The sequence below is a fragment of the Danio rerio genome, chromosome 9 (genome assembly GCF_052040795.2).
Source record: "Danio rerio strain M-AB ecotype USA chromosome 9, GRCz13ab, whole genome shotgun sequence".
NCBI lineage: Eukaryota > Metazoa > Chordata > Actinopteri > Cypriniformes > Danionidae > Danio > Danio rerio.
In genome coordinates, this window is record NC_141029.1 from 30,832,097 (window position 1) to 30,854,771 (window position 22,675).

The 22,675-nt window shown below is 35.0% G+C and overlaps 1 protein-coding gene across 2 annotated transcripts in view; it reads right to left on the reverse strand.

Annotated features, from left to right (window-relative positions):
• ptpn4a (protein tyrosine phosphatase non-receptor type 4a) overlaps positions 1-22,675 on the reverse strand; it is an 89,336-nt gene that overhangs the window by 32,168 nt on the left and 34,493 nt on the right. For both annotated transcript variants that reach the window (XM_087266145.1, NM_001007200.1), the window contains 9 exons: positions 17,898-18,005; positions 17,068-17,110; positions 16,861-16,939; positions 11,440-11,484; positions 11,107-11,159; positions 7,833-7,953; positions 4,886-4,973; positions 4,274-4,362; positions 1,664-1,727 (listed from right to left, as the gene is read on the reverse strand). In XM_087266145.1, the coding sequence (XP_087122271.1) occupies positions 1,664-1,727; positions 4,274-4,362; positions 4,886-4,973; positions 7,833-7,953; positions 11,107-11,159; positions 11,440-11,484; positions 16,861-16,939; positions 17,068-17,110; positions 17,898-18,005 (690 nt within the window). The remainder of the gene's footprint in view (positions 1-1,663; positions 1,728-4,273; positions 4,363-4,885; positions 4,974-7,832; positions 7,954-11,106; positions 11,160-11,439; positions 11,485-16,860; positions 16,940-17,067; positions 17,111-17,897; positions 18,006-22,675) is intronic.

Sequence of the window (22,675 nt, forward strand, 5' to 3'; positions counted from 1 at the left end):
TGCAAAGTTTCTTATAGTCAGTTAAATGTCTGTTGAAGGAGCATATCGACAGATATTAGGCAGACAGTCTATTAATACTCAAACGGACCAACAAAATAAAGTGTTACCCAAGAGGATTACAAATAAACAAACAGCAGTAACCAGTTGGTCACTAGTGGGCTCACACAGATTCTGTGAGTGCAGAAATTCGCAGATTTCCAGGTTTTCAGCCCATCAACGGGTCTATTCATGTAGTTGTGTGTAAATTTATTTTTATTCAGTTTTTAAAGTAATACTACAGACTAATTACTGATTAAATATGAAAATGTTCATATGATTTACTTACAATACAGTTTGTAAAGTAATAATTTCTGTCTTTTAGATATATTACATGACAGACTTGCTTTGCTAACCAAATAAATGGATCTAATAGGATTTGCATTGTAAACATTAAATAAAAGTTTTTTATTTAACATTAAATTTTTTGTTACGATACACCCAAAATAATCCAGCATAAATATGCAGAATTTTTTTTTCAATATTCTGCACAGAAATAGCAAAACATTCTGTCTGACCCTACTTTATCCTATCCTATACTATCCTTCCCCTCTCTCTGCTGCACATGCTTTCCTGTCAATACTCTCTACTGTCCTATCAGATAAAGGTGAAAACCCAGAAAAAAAATTATTATAAAAAAAGAAAAAAACTAACAAAAAAAGAGCTCATAATACGCAGTTCTGAAAGAAAATGACAATACCATAATTTGCATTTGTGAGGAATAAAATGAAATGTTAGATTAAGTCAAAATTACCTTCTTCTTAAATGGTGGATATGAGCTTCTTTATAAAATATTTAAAATGTAGGTGACATTTACATTCTCTCTCTTAAATCTTTCAGATATTATGTACATTTTGCAATGGACATGAACCACCATTCCAAACCTTGCCAAAGTAGCCAGAAAGCTCTGCTCTAGAGAGACCTATTAGGCGTGACACTCCAATCTGTACAACTCCATTGGTCACTAGAGACTCCGGTGGGAGGTAAATGCACTTTGTGAACTGTTTTACTTTCCGCAAATCGCAATAGTGACCAAGGTCCAGGGAAATCGGACCCACTTAGCCAAGCTGTGCCATCTGGGCATCAATTATGGATCATGACATCACTGAGTTCTGCTTTTAGTACAACTGCCTCTGAAAGGCCCCTGTGCATTATTCACACCGCCGGGGTGTTTTGAGGTCTGTGATGTTGCGGAGACCTGCTTCAGGATCCCGTCGAGTCTCAGCAATCGCTGCAATTCAGATGTCAAGTCGCATCCCACTTCCCCACATGCAAAACGCATGCATAATGAAAACACTGTTAGGAGTCTCTATCTCTCTTCACATCGTCACTGACAGCACGTAATTACAGATGGATTTCAAATAAACAAAGATCAGTGGTGCAGCGGGAGCCAATATACTGTTTAATTTAAGACTGCCTTGGCAATACAGTTTATTAATAGGAATTACTGCTCCCTGCAGTTTGTAAATAGGAGGTCATCTAATTATTTTATAAACTGTAATCCGATAACAGTAAGAGAAAATGGCACAGGTGAACAAAAGCATTGCAAGTTGAAACATTGCTGGATATTATGCAGAGATTAAAGATATTATGAAACGTAATAAAGAAATAAAAGCACGCCACTTACCGCCTCTTTTCTTAGCTGGATGAAAAACTGTTTGCACTTAAAAGATATTTTCACAATCTTTAACCTAAAATAGAGAAAAAAAATCCTTTGTTGGCAAAACAAGAACTGATTTTTCAAGGAGAAGCAACAAACCCACATTCTGAGCTGCTGAAATTCCCTGACCCATTTCACGGCCCTTTGTACATCTCTAAGCTTCACTCCTATTAAAATATGACTCATAGTGAAGCTAAATATATTCAACACAACACAGAACACACACTCTCTGAACAAACACACGCTTAAGTAACGTCAGCCACTTATGACACATTCTGTCACACAAAGTCAGTGCAACTCACTAACACATGACTCAGATCAGTCAAACTCTACTATATTTAACAGTACAGAACATCCCTCATTGACATTAGCATTCACATTATTTTGTGATTGAAGTGATTTACAGTCATCACAGATATAGATACAGCTATACATGAAGATAAAAGTAATTGATAAGTGGGACCGTTTGAGAGGTCAGTGGACATCTGTGGCAAACAGGCCTTGTTTTCTTCGAGGCTAAAGATAGTTTGCCTGGAAAGCATCTGTGTGTGCTTTTCAAACGGAGATGCTTGGACTACAGCAAGAGCAGCAGCTGAGCTTGTGTGTCAAAAAAAAGCCTGGTGGAGGAAAAAAAAGCTTTGCTTGACGGGTGTTTGAATGGCGCTATTCACAATCACATTTTGCTGAGGCTTTTATCCATTCCATATCAGCCATTTTACTTAAAACAGTTTAAAACAAATGCAATAAAAACAGTTAGAAACATCATAGCATATCTTTCCATCTTAATTCTTGGTAAACATGATACTTGGTCAGCGCCAATAGCCAAGTGGTTAAGTGCGCTGACATATAGCACCACAGTGCTCACGGCGACCCGTCCCCTCTCACTGCTCCCAATACTTTCCTGTCTGTAATCTCCACTGTCCTATCTCAATTAAAGGTGAAAAACCCCTCAAAAATAATTGGTGAAGACAGGCATGTGAATCATAGGAAAAAGGGAATGCTAATTCTTAGAATCGTTCTATGATCAGTTTTTAGTGAAGCTATCAAAATATTAGCTGATCCCTTGCATAGCTTATTTTATGAATACGAGTTACTGCCTTCCAGTAGACATTACAGGCTGCCTGTCTGCAGATACAATCATTTTAAAAATTGGTTATATCCAAATTGTTCAGACTTTTAAATATGCAATTTTTTTTTCTTAAATGTTTGTTGATTTGTGTTGTCTGTTTTGTTTAATTTATACACATATGGGCCTAGGGTCCAAGACAAATATCCCCATTAGCGACATAAAAAAAGTGTATTAAGTCAAGGAAGTAAAATATTTATATTAATAACCAATTATGTTTGTTATGTTATGTGATGTGTATTTATTAAGTAATTGTGAAAGAAAACAAACACAAAACAATTCGGTCAATTCAAAAAATGATTCTTTGTTCTTCTCTCTCTACAAAAAAAAAGAAAGGAAGTTTTGTGTGTCCATCCAATCCATTGCACGCCACTGAGTGAAAGGAGAGTTAACGCTTATCAAAGAGCTATGCAGGATTATGCCCAAATTCAAAGTTTATTTCAAGGCATGGACATACATACACACACGCCAAACAGCAGCAAGGAAAAGGTGCACGTGAGGCATTGACACCGGCAGTCAGTAGACTACAGTAGTGGATCTAAACAATCTGGCACATTCTGTCTTAATAATCTGACTTTGTTTTTCATCAAGTGCACAAAGTGACAGCATTCTAGTTTGATTTTTACTTGCATGGTGGCTCTAAATTTTCATAACACCTCTCAAAATACTTTCTATGATTGTGAAAAATTGGGGAAAAAAATTTACTAGATTTTTTTTTAAATATGTTGAATGAAAGTTTTGGTAAATGTTATGTAAATGTGATTGACACAATGTGCATAGTCAAACTTATTTATTTACATAACATTGAAAAACTTTTATGTACAATGAAATTTAATCTGCACAGTTATAAAATTTAATGTACTTTTTCAAAAAGATAGTATCTTATTTTGTGTAGATAACATAATAATAATATAATATCTATTATATGTATGTAATAGATTTGATCAGGTTATATTATTACAATATCTACACTGTAAAATGTATTGGCAAAGTCAAGACTACACAATTTTTGTGTTGCTTTAACTTATTTTAATAAGTTAATCATGTTAAATATTTTTTGTAGTTAAACAAAGTTTTAGTAAATATATTAGTCAGTTTGACTGATGTAAGGTGAGATGACTAGAAGTTCATTTGATTCAACTAAGTCAGCAAAGAACGTAACTCAAAGTAAAAATATAGACAACGTAAAAAAAACCCCTGCTCTATTTAATTTGAAATTACATGCACTATTATTTTGCTGTATTGTACAATAACTCAAAAATATGACTGAGAAACGCCAAAGTAACAATGTGCATAACACATTAACACACTTAACAAAAAAACAAATCATTAATTTCAGGATCCATTTGAGCCTTCTTTTTAACCTTGCCACATTTGCAAACTCTACCTCAGTCATTACAATTCATGAACTGAAAGAACACGAATAGCACCAATAAGACAGGTTGACTTACCATGGAAAATAGTTGATTCGTACCCTGTTCTTGTAGATGCCAATGCCAGCTGACAACACGCCCACATAAATCTCAGTGTTGCTTTGATCCTGAATGCATAACAGAGGGAGAGAGAGAGAGAAATTATTCATGAGGATCATTTAGCGTTTCTGAAAGTGTGCTGTGTAATGCGTTTAAAGCAGGGGGTCACCAATCTCGCTCCTGGAGGGCCGGTGTCCCTGCAGGGTTTAGCTCCGACTTGCCTCAACACACCTGCCTGGATGTTTCAAGTATACCTAAGAAGACCTTTATTAGCTTGTTCAGGTGTGTTTGATTAGGGTTGGAGCTAAAATCTCCAGGACACTGGCCCTACAGGAGCAAGATTGGTGACTACTGGTTTAAAGTGTTAGTTCACCCGAACATCAAAACTCTGAATGAAAGATCATTTGTCTTATTTTATTGCAAACCCATATAACCTTGTAGCTTCAATTGAATGTGAAAGCTCTGCAAAATGTTGCTCTTTTCCATGCAGTGAAAGTACATACGGTGACCAAACCCTTCAGAAGCCATTTTATATACCTTTATATTTAGTGGTAAAGAGGTTTGGGTGTAGATTCCTGCTTGCACACTCACCCTTGCATAGTGTAGTTCAACTCCATAGAGATCCAATGTTCGTGCTGTGTTCAGGTAATTGAATTCAGACTGTGCTGGGTTAAGTCCACTGTGTCCAGGCCAAAAAGTAAAGAGAATAACAATTAAAAATTATTTTAAAAAGATTGAGAAAAAAACAAAAACAAAACATGATCTTCAGATTCACATCACAAACAGTGTAGTAGTGTGCATGCATGCATGTAATTAATTCAAGATTGCTAGGTAATTTCCTACATAAAATTAAAGTGTCAGAACCCAATGATGTGTCAGAATCCAATGATTTGTCAGTATTAGTGTTGATTCTGTGTGGGGATTAATCCCTTAAGATTTTGTCTTAGATGATTGTCAATGATGACATGCATTCATAATCATACATCTTCAAATTGCTACCATCAGGTCATCAATTTTGTGTTCCCAGATGTGTAATAGGACAAAAATATCTTGCTTACCTCAAGTAACTTTTAAATTAAGTTTTTAAATTCATTCTCTATCGTTAGCAGTTGATGGCCAGTATACAACACATATATTTAGAGATACCATGGTACTTTAGGTTTTTAAACAATTTATTTATAAATGCCAAATGCGAAATTGTCAAATGAGTGTATGCTGCAAATGAAATTTCCCTACAGGGACAAATAAACTGACTAGTCAGGCATAGATAAATCAGGCTTAGTTGGTCTTTCTGTTGAACTCATATTTATTCAAATCCATTTTAATTTGTCTTCTTTAGTTGTGTAAACACTGGCTAATATTCTGTGATTTTTAGACCAACTTCAGTCAGTGAAAACATAGCTATTACTTTATTATAACTATACTCATGATGCATAATTTTTACACTAACTACTGCTGTCAAAGGATTATTCTATTTAAAATAAAATCTAATATTAAAATAACATATATTTTAAATATATAATAATAAAAATATAATACAGAAATTTGTGTACTGTGTATATTTATTATGCGCAAGCACGCGCACGCACGCAAACACGCAAACACGCATACACGCACGCACACAGACAAACGAAGATATTTAAAGAAAAAAACTAAAAAGAAATGTATATATTTTATATATAATCTGCATTACATAAAACATTTTAAATCTAAATATAAAAACACGCACTATATAATTATACAATTCATTCATATCTACACTTAATATAGTTTGCCACTGAGGAGATCTGTCGGCTAATTTAAGCATTGCAATGAGAACAAAATTCCATGCGATAAAGAACAGACTGCTTGGATTACCCTTTCATTTGAGCATAATATCCCAGTAGACATATACCAGGTTACAAAGATAAAGAAAAACACAGGAGAGAAAAAGAAATCTGGCAACCACTGGAATAAAAATTTGTGGAGCTTGTTAAAAAACATATATTATATTTACTCCTATATTTCTATAAAGAAAATAGAGATGTTTTAGTATTTAGCTTTTTTCAACAATATTGTATCCGTTCAACAATCATCAACAATTGTATTTATTCAGCAGCAACACCTAATTTTGACAGTTACAGTATTCCCCAAATAAATTGAATCATATTTTTCTCTGATGAAATAAACACAAGTTATTATGACCAGGATGCAGTGCACAATAAGCTTGCTTTTAGCCCAGTTCTAGTGTGGGCATACTTGGGCACATTTGATTATGTTACACATAACACATAATGGGAGTCTCAAGAATATTCATAAAGCCATATGCAAGGGCGGATTTAACCAATAAGCGAGGTAGGCGGTCGCTTAGGGCCCCAGGAAATCTGGGGGCCCCCAATAAATATTTAGAAGTATAAATTATATCTATCTAATAAATAAACCTACACTGTAAAACCCAAAAAGTTAAGGTAACTCAAACCATTTGAGGAAACTGATTTCAACAAACATTTAAGTTCAAAAACTAATCCTAATGAGTACTGTGAACTTTATCCATGTGAGTAAACGAAGCAATTTGAGCACAGTAAAACCCGATAAATGAAGTGAACTCAAATCAACGGAGTACTAAAAAAAAAAAAAAAAAAGTTAAGGCAACTCAAACCTAAGGGATTAAGGAATCCGATTGCTATAAACCATTTAAGTTAAACTAATCTATACCAGTATTGCGAACTTACTCCATTAAAGTTGAAGTAATGAGGTATTTATTTACAAAACCCAAAACTCTTTCCAAATGAGTAGAATTACCTTCCAGTGCATTGAGCCAACTACAGTTGACTGTTGGGATTTACAGTGTATATACAATTATTGTATAAACTATAACTATATATAACATCGTTTTCTGTCATCTTTTGTATAGTGAGATAAAACAAAAGTTTACATAAATAAATATTATTTAACAAAATATTTTTTGTAACAACAATATTATAAAATAAAATATTCACCACGCCCAATCATGGAGCAATGCAGCAGTCAAATTTATAAATTTAGAATATAATAAATACAAATATATATATATATATATATATATATATATATATATATATATATATATATATATATATATATATATATATATATGTATATATATATATATATACAAAAAAATATTCTAAAAATATTCTATTTTTGCTGTAAATTTATTTAAAAAAAATAATCATTTAAAATGTAGAGATTTCATTAAAAACATATTAAATAAGATTGAGTAATATAAAAAAGCAGCAAAATAAAAAAAATTAAATCAAAGTAAAAAGGGTGCACTTCAGGACTTGGGCCTGATGGCTCGAGTTGCCTAGGACCCCCAATTTTCTAAATCCGCCCCTGGCAATATGTGAAATCAACTGCACTCCTTCACTGGCGCTAATTTCTGACAATAATTTAATGTGCTGATAGAAATCACCTAATATGATTACACAAGTGTTAAAACATTACAATACCAATGCTATAATATGCAACACTGAAGGCCAGAGCTCTGCCAGAGTGAGTTTAGAGCAGTGAATCTTACTTGTGTTGCTGGTGATGTTTGGCGACATCTTTCTCAAAGCCCTGAGGCTGGTTGGGGATGAAGAAGAACTCAGACAGGTATCCTGGCAAATTCTCAGCCTCGCTATAATCACCCAGCTCGGCTGAATCACACAACACATCACAGCACTATGAATAACAGGCATGACTCACGACATCACAACATAACACACAACATAACACCTGATACTGTGAATAAAGGGTCACGACTTTCACATTGTCACAAAATGTTTCAATCATAAATAAACCTGTCTATTATAAACAGACTTAGTAGTGAATCCTTAAAAATTAATCATAAAAATATGAAGCAGCACAACAGTCTTTAACTTAACTTTATAATAAGAAGAAATGCTTCCTTAGCACTAAATCAGCATCTTAAAATATATTCAAATATAAATGTCTTTTTAGATTATATACAGTATAAACTAGTATTTATATTCTACTTGCAATTGCAATGTTTACATGTAAATATAATGTACATGTTTTAGATATCAAAAATATTAAAGTATTAAATAGTGAATAAAAATTTCAAGCCAAATGGGAATGAGAAAAAAAATGAACCAACTGCACATACAAAGAGCATACTTCTCATTTGATCTTCTCAGGATAAATCTTAGATATACAGTGCATAAGGAAAGTATTCATAGTGCTTCCTTTTTCCACATTTTTTTATGTTACAGCTTTATTCCAAATTCATATAATTTACTTCCTCAAAATTCTACACACAATACCCCATAATGACAATGTGAAAAAAAAATGTTTTTGAACTTGTTGCAAATTAAAAAAAAAAGAAAAAAAATAAAAGAAAAGAAAAAATAAATAAAAATCACACGTATATAAGTATTCACAGCCTTTTTTCGTGAAACTCTAAATTGAGCTCAGGTACATTCTGTTTCCACTGATCATTCTTGAGATGTTTCAGCAGCTTAATTGGAGTTCACCTGGGATAAATTCATTTGATTGGACATGATTTGAAAAGGCATGCACCTGACTGTCTATATAAGGTCCCAGGGTTGACAGTGCATGTCAAAGCATACACCATGAATGAAGACAAAGGAATTGTCTGTAGACCTACAAGACAGGATTGTCTCAAGGCACAAGGCTGGGGAAGGTTACAGAAACATTTCTGCTGCTTTGAAAGTTCCAATGAGCACAGTGGCCTCCATCATCCTTAAGTAAAAGATGTTTGGAAACATGCACCAGAACTCTTTCTAGAGATGGCTGGCCATCTAAGCTGACTAATCGGGGGAGATGGGCCTTAGTCAGGGAGGGGATCAATAATCAGATGGTCACTTTGTCTGAGCTCCAGTGTTTTTCTGTGGAGAGAGGAGAACCTTACAGGAGGACAACTATCTGTGCAGCAATCCTACAATCAGGCCTGTATGGTAAAGTGGCCAGATGAAAACCACTCCTTAGTAAAAGGCATCTGAAGGACTCTCAGAGCCTAAGAAATAAAATTATCTGTTCTAATGGAGTGAATGTCAGGTGTTATGTTTGGAGAAAACCAGGCACTGCCCATCACCAGGCTAATACCATCCATGGCAGCATTATGCTGTGGGGATGTTTTTCAGCAGCAGGAACTGGAATACTTGTCAAGACAGAGGGAAAGATGAATGCAGCAATGCACAGACATATCCTGCATCAAAACCTGCTTCAGAGTGCTCTTGACCTCAGACTGAGGTGACGGTTCATCTTCCAGCAGGACAATGACACAAAGCACACCACAACAAAGCACACCACAATAAAATCAGTGGAGTGGCTCACAACAACTCAGTGAATGTCTTTGAGTGGTCCAGCCAGAGCCCAGACCTAAATCTGATTCAACATCTCTGGAGAGATCTGAAAATGGCTGTACACCGTCGCTTTTCATCCAACCTGATTGAGCTTGAGGGGTACTGCAAAGAGGAAATGGGTAAAAATTCCCCAAGACAGGTGTGCCAAGCTTATGGCATCATATTCGAAAAGACTTGAGGCTGTAATTGCTGCCAAAAATGCATGAATGAGTATGCATGAATGTGTATTGAGCAAAGGCTGTGAATACTTATGTACATGTGATTTTTCAGGTTTTTTATTTTTAATAAATTTGCAAAAAAAAAAAAATTTCACATTGTCGTTATGGGCTATTGTGTGTGGAATTTTGAGAAACTAAATGAATTTAATCCATTTTGGAATAAGGCTGTAACATAAAAAAATGTGGAAAAAGTAAAACGCTCTGAATACTTTCTGAATACACTGTAATTATTCAACGCCAAATGTTGTCAGATCAAATATAAATCAGATCAACTTAATTAACAGCCAAAAAACATTGAATTAAGTGTAACAAAGTTATAAAACCCACTAATGCTTAACCCTATTCAAGGTGTTAGCAGTATTAAACACCAGATTTCAATTTTATCATCATGTAATACACATAAGCGCTCAGTAATTCTTTCAAATTCACTAGCTGTCATAAAAACAACTGAAATGTAGCATTCCTTATCAATTTTGCCATTATGCCAGCTAGTCAGTAAATCTTAAAGCAAACAAAACAAGCTGCAACATATAAGTGTTAGTAGGCTGAACAGAATCCCCTCTGACCTATATAGCGCCCAAACTGCATGCTAAAAGCCCCTGAGAGAGCGGAGCAAATGTGCTCACTACAGCAATCTGTCAAGAGTCATTATTGCTGGGCTCAATCTGGCAAACGGACCCCCGAGGGCCGGGATATGCCATGTCACTGCACCGTTTCGAATGGGCACTATTAGGTTAACTAAGATGTGCTCAGCTATGTTGGTGCCTGCTGTACTTCATAGAGATTTCCAGCTCGCATGTGCTCCCGTTTTACAAGCTAGTGCTTGTTAAGAGCTGAGGTTGTGCACAGATGGAATGTGCCGTGCTGAGTTTGCAATGTTGTACTTCGCTGGTTTGTTTGGAAGCACACTGATGGATCTTTGTTTGCATGATACTGTCTATGCTGTAATATATTGCCTGATGGGCAGGGGAAAAAATGAGACCTAAAATGGGTGGAAAGCTACTTTAATTATAATTCTGTCGCCATTCTAAACTGCTATCAGTTCTTCACACTCAAAAAAAAAAAAAAAAAACTGAAGACATCTCTTGTTTTACACAAACATCAAACAGGATTTAAAATTTAAATGTTAAAGAAAGTCAGCATAATGTAAAATTAAAGCAAACCATGTTTAAATTATGTTATTTTGATGTTTTTTTTGTCATGCAGATCCCACAACCATTCTTTCCAATAAAAAGTTCATACTTACACTGAACGGCATACGATGCAAGGAGTGCGGCAGTATTGTGCGGACAGGGCAGTCTGTGAAGGATATAAATTATATTAAATGAACAGTATAACATGTTGAAGATCAAACCAAATGGGTCCAAAATTACTGTACTTAAGCAACCATTAAAGAACATGCAAGCACAAGCAACTGCAAAAGCAAAATCTGCAGTGGAACCACAAGATAAGTATCAAAGGAATGATCTATACTGAAGATATAATCAATTACAGCTGAATATAACACACAGCTACTCCTGAAAGAGCTATAAAACTGTATTAAGCAAAAGAAATAAAAGCCACACATCGTCCAGCTCACCTTCCACTGAGTATGTCTTGCTTAATCTGTAGAAAATACTGGTACCTAAACAGATGACAGAACAAACGAACAAAAACATAATGTGTGAGTTATTGGACTAAAACCAACTTATGTGTTTTATATGGAAGATTTAAATATGTAAAAGAAGAAAAAAAATAATTATATATATATATATATATATATATATATATATATATATATATATATATATATATATATATATATATATATATATATATATATATATATATATAAACACAGAATGAACTAATTACTTTCAAGAAATATTACATACTCCCTTCCTGAAGTAACCTAAGTTTAAAAAATCCATAAAAAAAACTTGCAAAAAAGTCAGGGTTTCAGAAGAAAAACAAGAACTGTTAAAGGTATTCGAGTGAAATATTCAATGGATAAACTACAAAATAAACTGTATGAAAAGTAGTGTCTGTATTTTATGGTAAGGTACACAAGCAAACACAAAGAAAATTAATGCAGCAGGCTAAAAATAGATATTCCTCTGATATTCTTGTTATAGTATGTAACATTAAAACACCAAGTGTTTCCTTATGAAATTCTAACACAAGGTTGCCTCAAGTTCGTAAAATAGGATTATTATTTGAAGGTAATACTTTTCATTTATAGCAGCAAAGAGGTTCACCTTGCACTCTAGCTATAGATGTGATTTGTTAATGCATTCTCAGAGTATTGAACTCTTGATGACCATGGCAAGCTACAAGAACACTATAAAGAGCTAACTTTATCACTATGATTCAGTATTAATCACATCCCTGTTTCAGGTCAGGATGTCAGCAAATGTAACGTAATCCTGTTTTACTCATCTCTTTTCTAAACTCTAGATATGACAAGAGATTTAAGCTTAAAGGTGCAGTAGGTGACTGTCTTCAGAAACATTTTTTGTTGTGCTGGTTAAAAGTCTCTTCAACCAGTTCCACTAACATTCCACTAGTACCGTTTTAAATAAATGACCTAAATGTGTATGTGTGTGTGTGTGTGTGTGTGTGTGTGTGTATATATATATATATATATATATATATATATATATATATATATATATATATTAAACTATTTTCAGTTTTATAAGGGACCTTTTACAGGATCGAAAATGTAGATTTTTATTTAGTTTCACAAAAAAAAATCAAGTAAATAGCGCTATTCCGCCTAGCCTGCTTTACTGAGGTGAAGTTGCTTTTGTGTTCACACTGGTTCATTTTTTAACAATGCCAAACTGTGACGCTGCCCCTATATTGTTTACCATGCAAGTATGGCTTATGGCGCAATAAGCGTAATTCTTGCACGCCACCGGCCAACCTCTAAGCATTCAGTAGTCGCTTTAGGACAGCACGTGAGAGAGTGAGACTGATGAGAGAGTGATGGCACGTTTTGCTTGCTAAGTACATAACTGAAAATGTGCTAGATATTATACAGATTTCATTTAGAATTGTAGTATTATAAGTACTAAAAGTTTTCTAACTGGCAAATAGCATGATCTAGTGGTTCGCTGTCATCTTTATCATGTGCGATTGCGATTTCAGGAGGCGTGGCTTTGGACAACAGAGAAGGGATTGTATTTAAAAGATACTATGCCAACTGGTTAGCATTAGGGCAGATCACCTACTGCACCTTTAATGAATACTGGCAATGTACTGTATATCAAAGACCCTGTAATATCAAATATTCTTTTAGAGTAAATTCTGGCATAACAATTAAAAAACGTGTTTCAAATGTTCAAAATTGTTTGTTTTTAGAAAACAAAATCTTTCTTTCTGGAAAATAAACCAAAATATCAATGATTTTGTGATGAGATTTGGTGAAAAATAATCTAAAATGAACACTAAAGCCAGTTTTCCGGTACACGTCAGGGTACAGTTAGGCATTACTCAATTCTAGGGGGTGTAACGATACACTCAGCTCACGATACAATGTGTATCACAATATAATGTTCACAATTCGATATGTATCACGATATTTGGAATAAAAATTGAAAATTAAACTGAAATGCAAATTTTACCAAGTAAACAATTTTTTTATGTATTTCTTTTGTTTTAACTTGTTAAACTGAACCTTCTTTAAGAAAATAAATTAAACAGGCCTGTCTCTGGATAATAAAACAATTTAAAAACTTCTTAAAAAATATTATTGAAATGACAGAGACAAAATTAAGGAACAATTTAAGTAAAGGTGCAAAAAAATAAGCTTTCTATTCAATTGAATTTAACAGTAAGAGATTAAGGCTTTGCTTGGTCACTTGCGTTTTTTGTGTGTGCAAAAAATATCCACATTTCCAGGTAATCAACAGTTCTATAAGATGATCCTGAACTTATGTGTATCTGTCTGAGAGGTTTTTATGGATGGCTGTCTTCATGTTGGGCATGATGAGTGACAGGGTGGCCGTCTTTTCATTACACAGGACAGTCGTGGCTCTTTTCAGCAGTTTAGACAGGTTTACTATTTCTTCGGCATCGCTGATGTCGGCGCTATCAAGTGTATCATGTTGACGTGCATTTTTGTGTACCTCTGTACTCAAAAGGGTTAATGCTCGTCATAATCATAACTCTAAAATGCGATATGATTGTTTAAATAATGTGTACGTTTTCGGTTTCATTTCCACTGCTAAGTGCTGTTCATACTTCCCACGCGGCTCCTGAACGATCACTCTGTTTCACAAACTGAATGTTGTTTACTACTTTATTACCTGTTAGTCACAACCTGCAGGTTCTGTTCACTGAAGCAGACGCGCGCATATGGCAAGCCGTTTTTGCATTTAAACCTTTGTTCTGACTATCCATAAATATATTTAATTAATATTTAATTAAATTCATTTTGAGATATCTCTAATTACAATTGTGACTAGTCAAAACTCATTTAGAGATATCTGCAAATATTTTTCAATGGAAGTCAATGGAGGAATATGACTAGTCATAAAATATTTGCAGATATCTCCAATCTGATTTCGTACTAGTACAATTGTAATTGCAGATATCTCTAATTGTCATTCTGACTAGTCGAATTATAATTATGACTAGTGAAAATATAATTAGAGATATCTCTAAATATATTTATGGATAGTCGGAACAAAGGTTAAAATGCTAAGACGGCTTGCCATATGCGCGCGTCTATCGTAGTCCGCCCTCTGTAGTAACAGCTTACGTTCAGCTCACGTCATGTGTGATTTTGCGGCCACGAGCACATCATTATATGAAGACAGAATGATATTTTAGGGTGAATTGTACCTTATAAACACAGTATGTAACTCTTTCAACAACATTAGGAGGTATCCATGTCGTTGTGCAAAGTATGTAAATCACTGTGAAGACTTTAAAACTTAGGATGTTTGACCCAGTATGCGTGTCAAAAAGCGGACGAGTCTAAAGCAATGACTGTACAACCGAAATGTTGCCAGACGTCTGATTTTGAGAGGATGGGCCATCCTCTATTTTAGCTCCACTCATCTTGGTCTGCTAACATTACTGCTGCTGCAATCTGAACTCATGTGCGACAGCAGGTGGAAGGTAGCTCACGTGCAAACAGCTTATCTAATAAGAGAAAACGGATGTCATACCGTAATCAAATCGTCATAACGCCACGATGCATATTGAGACATTTTTGCATCGCAATAAATCGTACAACGATAAATCGTTACACCCCTACTCAATTCAGTTTGCATATCAACTGCAGGTTTAGTATTGCTGTGACATCATCGTACACATGACAAAAACAAAAGTGCAACACAAACCAACCCACAACATCAATAGATGAAATAATGTTTTTGATTGTCAGTATGTGGTTGTATATCACTGCAAAAGACAAAAATTTGTTCCAGCAGATGCTAATAGCAAAAACTTTTCTGTCATGGTCATTGCGAACCAACAATACAGCAGCAGACTATTTGGTGAAGTTTGATGAAGTTATTGGTGAAGTTTGTTCCTCGCCACTGGCTTGCTTGGTTTGGCAATTGTGGAGCTGCGCATCGATGGATTTGCTCTTCTGAAACTGAACTAAACTGAACTTCAACCCTGAAAACTGGATTGGCACTAGGGTTGGGTCAATAGAAGATGCCATTATCCACAGCCGAATTGCCGACAGACATCAAGATGCACAAACCAACTCGCGAAATATGCACTCTTAGACCCCGTTTACACTAACACAGCTTAGTTTTGAAATGGCATTTTAGAACGAAAACGATCCACGTCCACACTGGCGTTTCATCTAGCATTTCTGAACAACGCTTTGTCCACACTAGAGCGGTGCACGTTGAACAGTTTATCAAGGATGTACCGCTCGATTGCGTCTCACTATAGTCGTTAAACATGATATTTAATTCATCTCGTCTCTATCTAACGACTCTTTGATCTTTTGAATCTATAAGGGAATGCGTCAAAGTGTCAGTACACTGCTTCAATCTTTCACTTTCACACTTGTACTTTGGTTGGTTTTGCACCTTTTTTACCAACTAAGCTTATTGACGCCATTATAACAACACAAATTACTCTGCCTATTCATGCCAGAGTCCCAAGGAAAATTGATTGATAGGTGGTAATTTGTGTATAACTTATCTTTTTTTTGTTATGATTTGGTTATGGGTAAAACAAAGACGGGTCAGGTAGTTGAAACGGTAGGCTACAAATGATTATTTCATTATGAATTAATTGTTCATAAATAAATAATTCACCGCCGCCTATGACGACAAGGCCATTATCCATCGAGATGCTTCACATTAGACAAGGTACAATGCCAAATTGGTCGACATAGTCCAACCCTAACTGACACAGTTTCAGTTTACTAGAACTTCTGTTAAGCTGCTTTGACACAATCTATATTGTAAAAGCACCATAGAATTAAACACAAAGTGAAGTTAATTGAATTAAATATTTAAATAAATAGCTTTGGTGTCTCCAGTCAAATTCAATGCTGGTAGTGATGATTTGGAGCAATCAGTGATCAGCAAATTTCAATCAGTGATTAGTTTGCTGTTTTGGTAATGGTACAGCTTCCTTGTAACCTAACAAAAGTGCCAGTTATTTGGAAGGGGATGCAATGCAAAAGGCGCAAAAAGTGAGCTGAACCGATTTAGGGTATACCATGCAGTGAAAAAGCACCATAAAGGAACCGTTAAACAAAGCAGAAAGTTCATAGAGTCTTTTATGGCCGCATGCTGGTCTGTTATTGTAAGGATATTTACATGTCCCTAAACAATACTCTGAACAAAACAAACTGTTCCTGGTTGATTTCATGCCAGTCAAACGTCCACTAGGTTGGTACCAAATAAAATCTGTGATGAGGTCAGTTATTCAGTCTGGATATGCGAGATGAGGTTTTGCATGAGTCCCCAAATTTAAAGTGCGACCACAATTTGACTTCTCACACCAAATAAAAACGCAAAGTCCAAATTGACAAACTCACCGTGTGTATTCTTCCTGAAGTTTGTTGGGGTCACTCACAAAGAATTTCACCCGGAAGTTCAGATGATGTGGGGAGCCCCCTGTCATTTAAGTCAGCACAACATGAATGTAGATACAAAGATGTGCAAATATAAAGCAAAAGGAAGAATAATTAACGTCTGGTGGCAAGCAACAGCTCAGTCCAGTGCTTTCAATAAAAATTACTTACTTTTTAATTGCTTCCTTATGGGTTTATTTGGATCCAGCCACCTCTATAAATTATTGATGGAGAGAAAGAAAGAGAGAGAGACAGGGATAAAGAGAGGAAGAAAAACCTTAATAACATGGCAACAGTCCAACACAACCTAATGCCACTCAATAATTCAATAGTCTTGTGTTTTGTTCTGTGGAGAGGTGGAGATGTACTTATCTGCAGTTACAACACAAAGAGACAAACTGACTGTTTTAAAGTTACAAACAAAGCAAACTCTTGAACTTCGATTTTACTTTAGCAATCAATATAATTGATCAGTGTTTTCAGACATAGATAAATGCAGGTGAAGCATTAATGTTGAGAGTATACATAGAAACCCAACATGTCTATTAAACAATTGCTTTCTTCTAAATTACATACTTTAAGACAACGAATGTTCGTAATATATTGCTAAAATATACAAACACTTGAGGAGAAAATTAACAAGTCAAACAAGATTCTAAGTCACACAACTTTTTGTATTTTTAGAGTTTCAGAGTATTTTATTTATCTTGTTATCATATTATTTGCATGGTTAATGTCATTAGATATGCTGCAGCACATCAAGAACTGTGCAAACATTTTCAGTCAAGTATAGTACACTCATAGTTTATTACTGGATATTAGGTTGGGTAAACTAAAAAAAAAAGAGATGCTTTAAAGCAGAACCACTGTGTGCCCTACATTCCTAAAAGTGAACCTATTTTAGGAATTCGGGAATAATGTTTAAAGCAAACCCCTAGTGAGTCGTTGAGGGCCAACCAGCATGGCTCTGGCACATCTTTGAGTTTGACCTTTGAACTCACCGGACTATCAGAGGGCTCGTCGGCCAGGTGCAACCCAAAATAGTCTCTCTCGGTTAGTTCCAGGTGCTTGAAGACAGCGTCCAGTAGGATCTGTCCTTGATCGTGCTTCTGTAAAGTATGCGCACACACACACACACACACACACACACACACACACACACACACACACACACACACACACACACACACACACACACACACACACACACACACACACACACACACACACACACACACACACACACAAACATTTTAGTTGCAACTATTAAACATTAAGTAATTTTTTTTTTTACTTTTTGTTTTGGTGGGGGGTTGGGTTAACTCGAACAGATTTCTGAAATTTACTCAGCTCAGATTTTGGAATTGGCCGATATTTTTCTAAATAAAGGTAAAAAAATAAAACAAAATTAAAATAGATATTGAATGTACATCTTTAGATTTTGTACTGAAGTTTGCATGCCTGTAACTCAAGAAGTAACAAATATTCCATCTATTGTGTTTTGGCTTACGAAATTCTTTTAATCTTTGATATCCTATATGATTTATGTTTTTTTTAAGTGATTCCTTGCCAGATTTGACCCTCATTAAATTGAGATAAAAAGTGGGTCATTTTATATACTCAAAATCCTAAACCTATGGGAAAGAACTAGATAGGATCTTAAAAATGAAGATGGAAAATGGAAGACAAAAGAAAATGACCTTTAAAAAGTAAGCTATGAAAAAGACTTTGTTGAAATTTAAAACAAATAAGCAAACAAACAAAAAAGATTCAGGAAATATGTAGTTTACAAACATGTAAACCTCTGGGGAAAAAGGAGTACTTTCTGTTGCACAAGGCAAAAAAAAAATAGCTTAAGTCAGCACATTTTATTAAATGGCCAACCAGTCTCTGTGCAAATATGAAATCAGATGGTTGCTGTTGTCATCTTTTAAAGTCATATTAATCACCTCTAATTTGGCTCCAATAATGATGTGAAACCTCTATACTATTCTGACCTCTGTACTAAATAGTGTATTACTCAGAAAATGTATTTCTTTAGAAAAAAATAATAAGTTAAAGAGCCCATATTATGGGTTTTTGAAAATTCCCCTTCATGTATTGTGTAACACAGCTCTAAGTGAAGTGAAGTATCCAGCTAAGGCTTAAATCTGTTTGTGTACAGTGTAAAACGGTTGATTCATCTATGAAAGAGTCGACTCATAGTGCTTCAAACGAGTCGCCTTGATACCGATTCATTAGGTGTTTCGCCATGACGTACGAACGAAACCAAGTTATTCACGTGCACGCGCAAACCCGGGAGATTTCAAACCTGAGGCCCCGCCCTCTGACGCAGAAACCCAGACAGACACACACACAAACACACACCCACAAACACAAACATGCCGGTCGATTGAAGTCACACTGCAGATGGATATATTGAGTCTCTACCCAAACATGAAACCTCAGCATTATAGCCAAGCAGTTGGAAACTACTGGAAACTTCTGGAAGCTACATGCTACAAAGAATACTTCATCAGCGTTTGTTAAAGGAAGGATCAGTAAAGAGTAACTTATTGAGGGACGTCAGGATTTTTCTTCCTACCTTTCTCAAGTGTAAGTACGTGCGATTAAAGTTGCCTCGTTGACTCTAGCTTGCAAATGTATTTAGTTGTGATTTGTTACTTGTAACCGCGTGTACTATATCAGGTTAACTGGCTATATTCTCTTATCGCGTGCAAAGTCATGTAAAAACGCGACGCGTGCTGCGTTAACGGAGCTCCGTGGAAGGCGAGTTTTGTGTGTGTGTGTGTGTGTGTGTGTGTGTGTGTGTGTGTGTGTGTGTGTGTGTGTGTGTCTGTGAAAAGAGCAGAGTGAGAAGCTAGGAGATCTCCTCAACTGCTTTTGGAGTTTTTGCTCAATAAAATAGTCAGTCGTCTGTATTTTCAAGTCCATAGTCTGTATTTACATTGACCCACTGGCAGCTAAACTCCACGCCTACACCATCGAGCGTGTATGAACTGTGATTACTTTTATATTGCTGATTAGCTGTTTGGCATTTCACTCTGACTGAAGGCAGTCGACCAATCGCGACAGACTGTCATTGGTCCAATCAGCGCAGATTAGCTTCGCGCTAAGGAGGGGTTTGGGAACAAATGAATCACTGGACGATTCATACAGGAGTCGCTGGGATAATTAGGTAAAAATAAATGCAGATTATAAGACCATGAAAGTGTTTTTTGACCTTGCATGCATATTAAACTGTTGTTGGAGACCCTTACAACCAAGATATGACCCTATTTCATGTATAATATGGGCTCTTTAAAATATAAATAAATAATTTTTCCTATGAATTATTTGAATTATAACAATTATTTCATATTTATTTTATATTATTTATAAAAATTATTTCAACAATAAACAAAACTTCTATCCTCATTCCTTCAATTTTAACATTGTTCTGTTAGTGCTAATTTATAAATAAAGAGATCCCAGAGCACCTCAAGCATTTGATTAAAACTTAACCAAATAATTAAGCAGATATAAAAGCAAAAAGTGTATCATTGAATTCACCATTGTCACTGCAATAGTGCATATTTGTAGCAAAGCTGCTGACATCAGCAGAACAGACAAGGGAAATAAAAGTAACCAAACCCATATCTCAAGGCCAAGCCACTTTGGTTGTTAGAAACAGCGAGACGTAAAAAGAGGGTTTTATTGGCTGTCGGATCCGTTACAGCATCCTGACAGCAAAAGTGAGGCATTAGCAGAGCTTTTATTTCCTGTTTGACTCTTTCAAGTAATCCTAGAATGGCTAAGACCACATATTCTGAACACATGCCTCTTGAGAAACACAGACAGTTTGAACCACATACACGCAAAGTGTTACACAATAAACAAAATATGGCAACAATCACATCAGCGAAGTGAATGACAGGCCAGTTGAGCAGTCTAGCGCCTCTGCAAACTTTGTAAGGAAGTTCAGAAATATGGAGAACTCATTATATGTTGACTTCTTGTGGATGTTATTGGAGTACATTGAACTCACTGCTGTGTTCAAGAAACTTGCTGGCAAGAATATGACAACAGAATCATGGAGTTACTTTTTGTATGGTCACTTATTGGTATTTACTTCTGCTGATTGCCATTTATTATTAATGGATTAAGTATGATTATTTTTGCTTCTTCCTACTCCTTTTCAGACATGTACAAGTTAAAGTTGTATTGTATGGTTTATATAGTTTTTATTAGTTTATATTGTAAATATAAAATATAAAGTCTCAAAGAAACTAGTTAGAGAAGATTTAGGCTCTGTGTTTCTTTGTGTTTTCCTGCTGGAGGTAGCCATCACAGGACGGGGTTATAATGTTATGGACACGGTCAACAATATTAGTAACAATAGAAGTAGGCTGTGGCATTTAAACAGATGCTTAGTTGGTAATAAGGGGCCCAAAGTAGGTATGGGACGATTTCAATGTATACTGTGTATAGAGTCAAGGTTTTAAAACTGCCAAAATTATCTGCTTTACCGTTCCTATGCAACAGTGTCTCTAGCAAAAAGGAGCTCCAAAGATGCTGTTTCAAATTGTAAAGAAAGCTGTTTTTGAAAATAATGAAGACAGCAGAAGTCAATTATTCATTTGAATTATTTACTCTGACATGTTTACTGCTCTAAAATATTTCAAAGTTTTTGTTTTTTACCCAGACATTTAAAAATAATATATTTCAGAGCAGTAATTTCAATACAGTGATACAGTGATATATTTATCCAAGGTTATAATACTGTCAGAATCTTATAACAGCCCAACCCTAGCCCAAAGTATGGGTTCACAACATGACACTAACAGCCTACACCACTTATTCAAGTAACATTGGATCCATGTTTTGTAAAGCTCATCTGAATACAACACTCATGCCTCATCAGACCAGGCAACACTTTTCCAGCCTTAAAGTACTCTTTTTGGTGACACTGTGGACATCCTTTGACCTCTGGCATCAATAACTTCTCCAAAAGAAATGTGTTTCACTGGACATTTTCTGTAAACCTTAGACATGGTCATGAAAATTAAAGCAGATCATCAGCTTCTGACTCACATCAGTCCATTTGGCACCAAAACCTATGCCACATTAAAAGTCATTAAATCAACTTCTTCACTATTTTGATGCTTAGATTTTGATGAACAGGAAATTGTCTTGATCAGATCTACATGCATAAACGCTTTGTCTTATTGCCATGTGGCTGATTAGACACTGTAGTTAACACAGTTAAACATATTATCAGTAGTGTCCATCAAGATAACTGTTCTGAATACCAAGAAAATAGGTTTAACAACATTACTGTAAATTCAGCCTTCATTTACAGCATTTCTAAAGCTTCAATAAATAATAACATTTTGGTAATGAGTAGGCCTGGGCATTATTGCAAAAATAATAATGATATGATGTTTCATATCATTCAATGCCAATATGTTTATAATATATTTTTAACAATCCATTTAGGAACATTAGAATTATTTTTATTTAACCACTTTATTTTAATTTTATTACATTATACCAAGGCAAATAGTTTTAATATTAAAAAATAATTATATTTTAACCAAATGTTTCATCTTTTTGTAATATTATAAACATAAGTGTTAAAAATAATTTTAAATTTGATAAATAAAATGTTTTTAAGTGTGTGCAATGGTAAAGGTAGATCAACATCTGTAAGGTGTCAATAATAATGATACAGTAATCCTCAAACACTCTTCATCACTTTCTATGGAATCTCTTGTCACTTACACCAAAAGCTTATTTG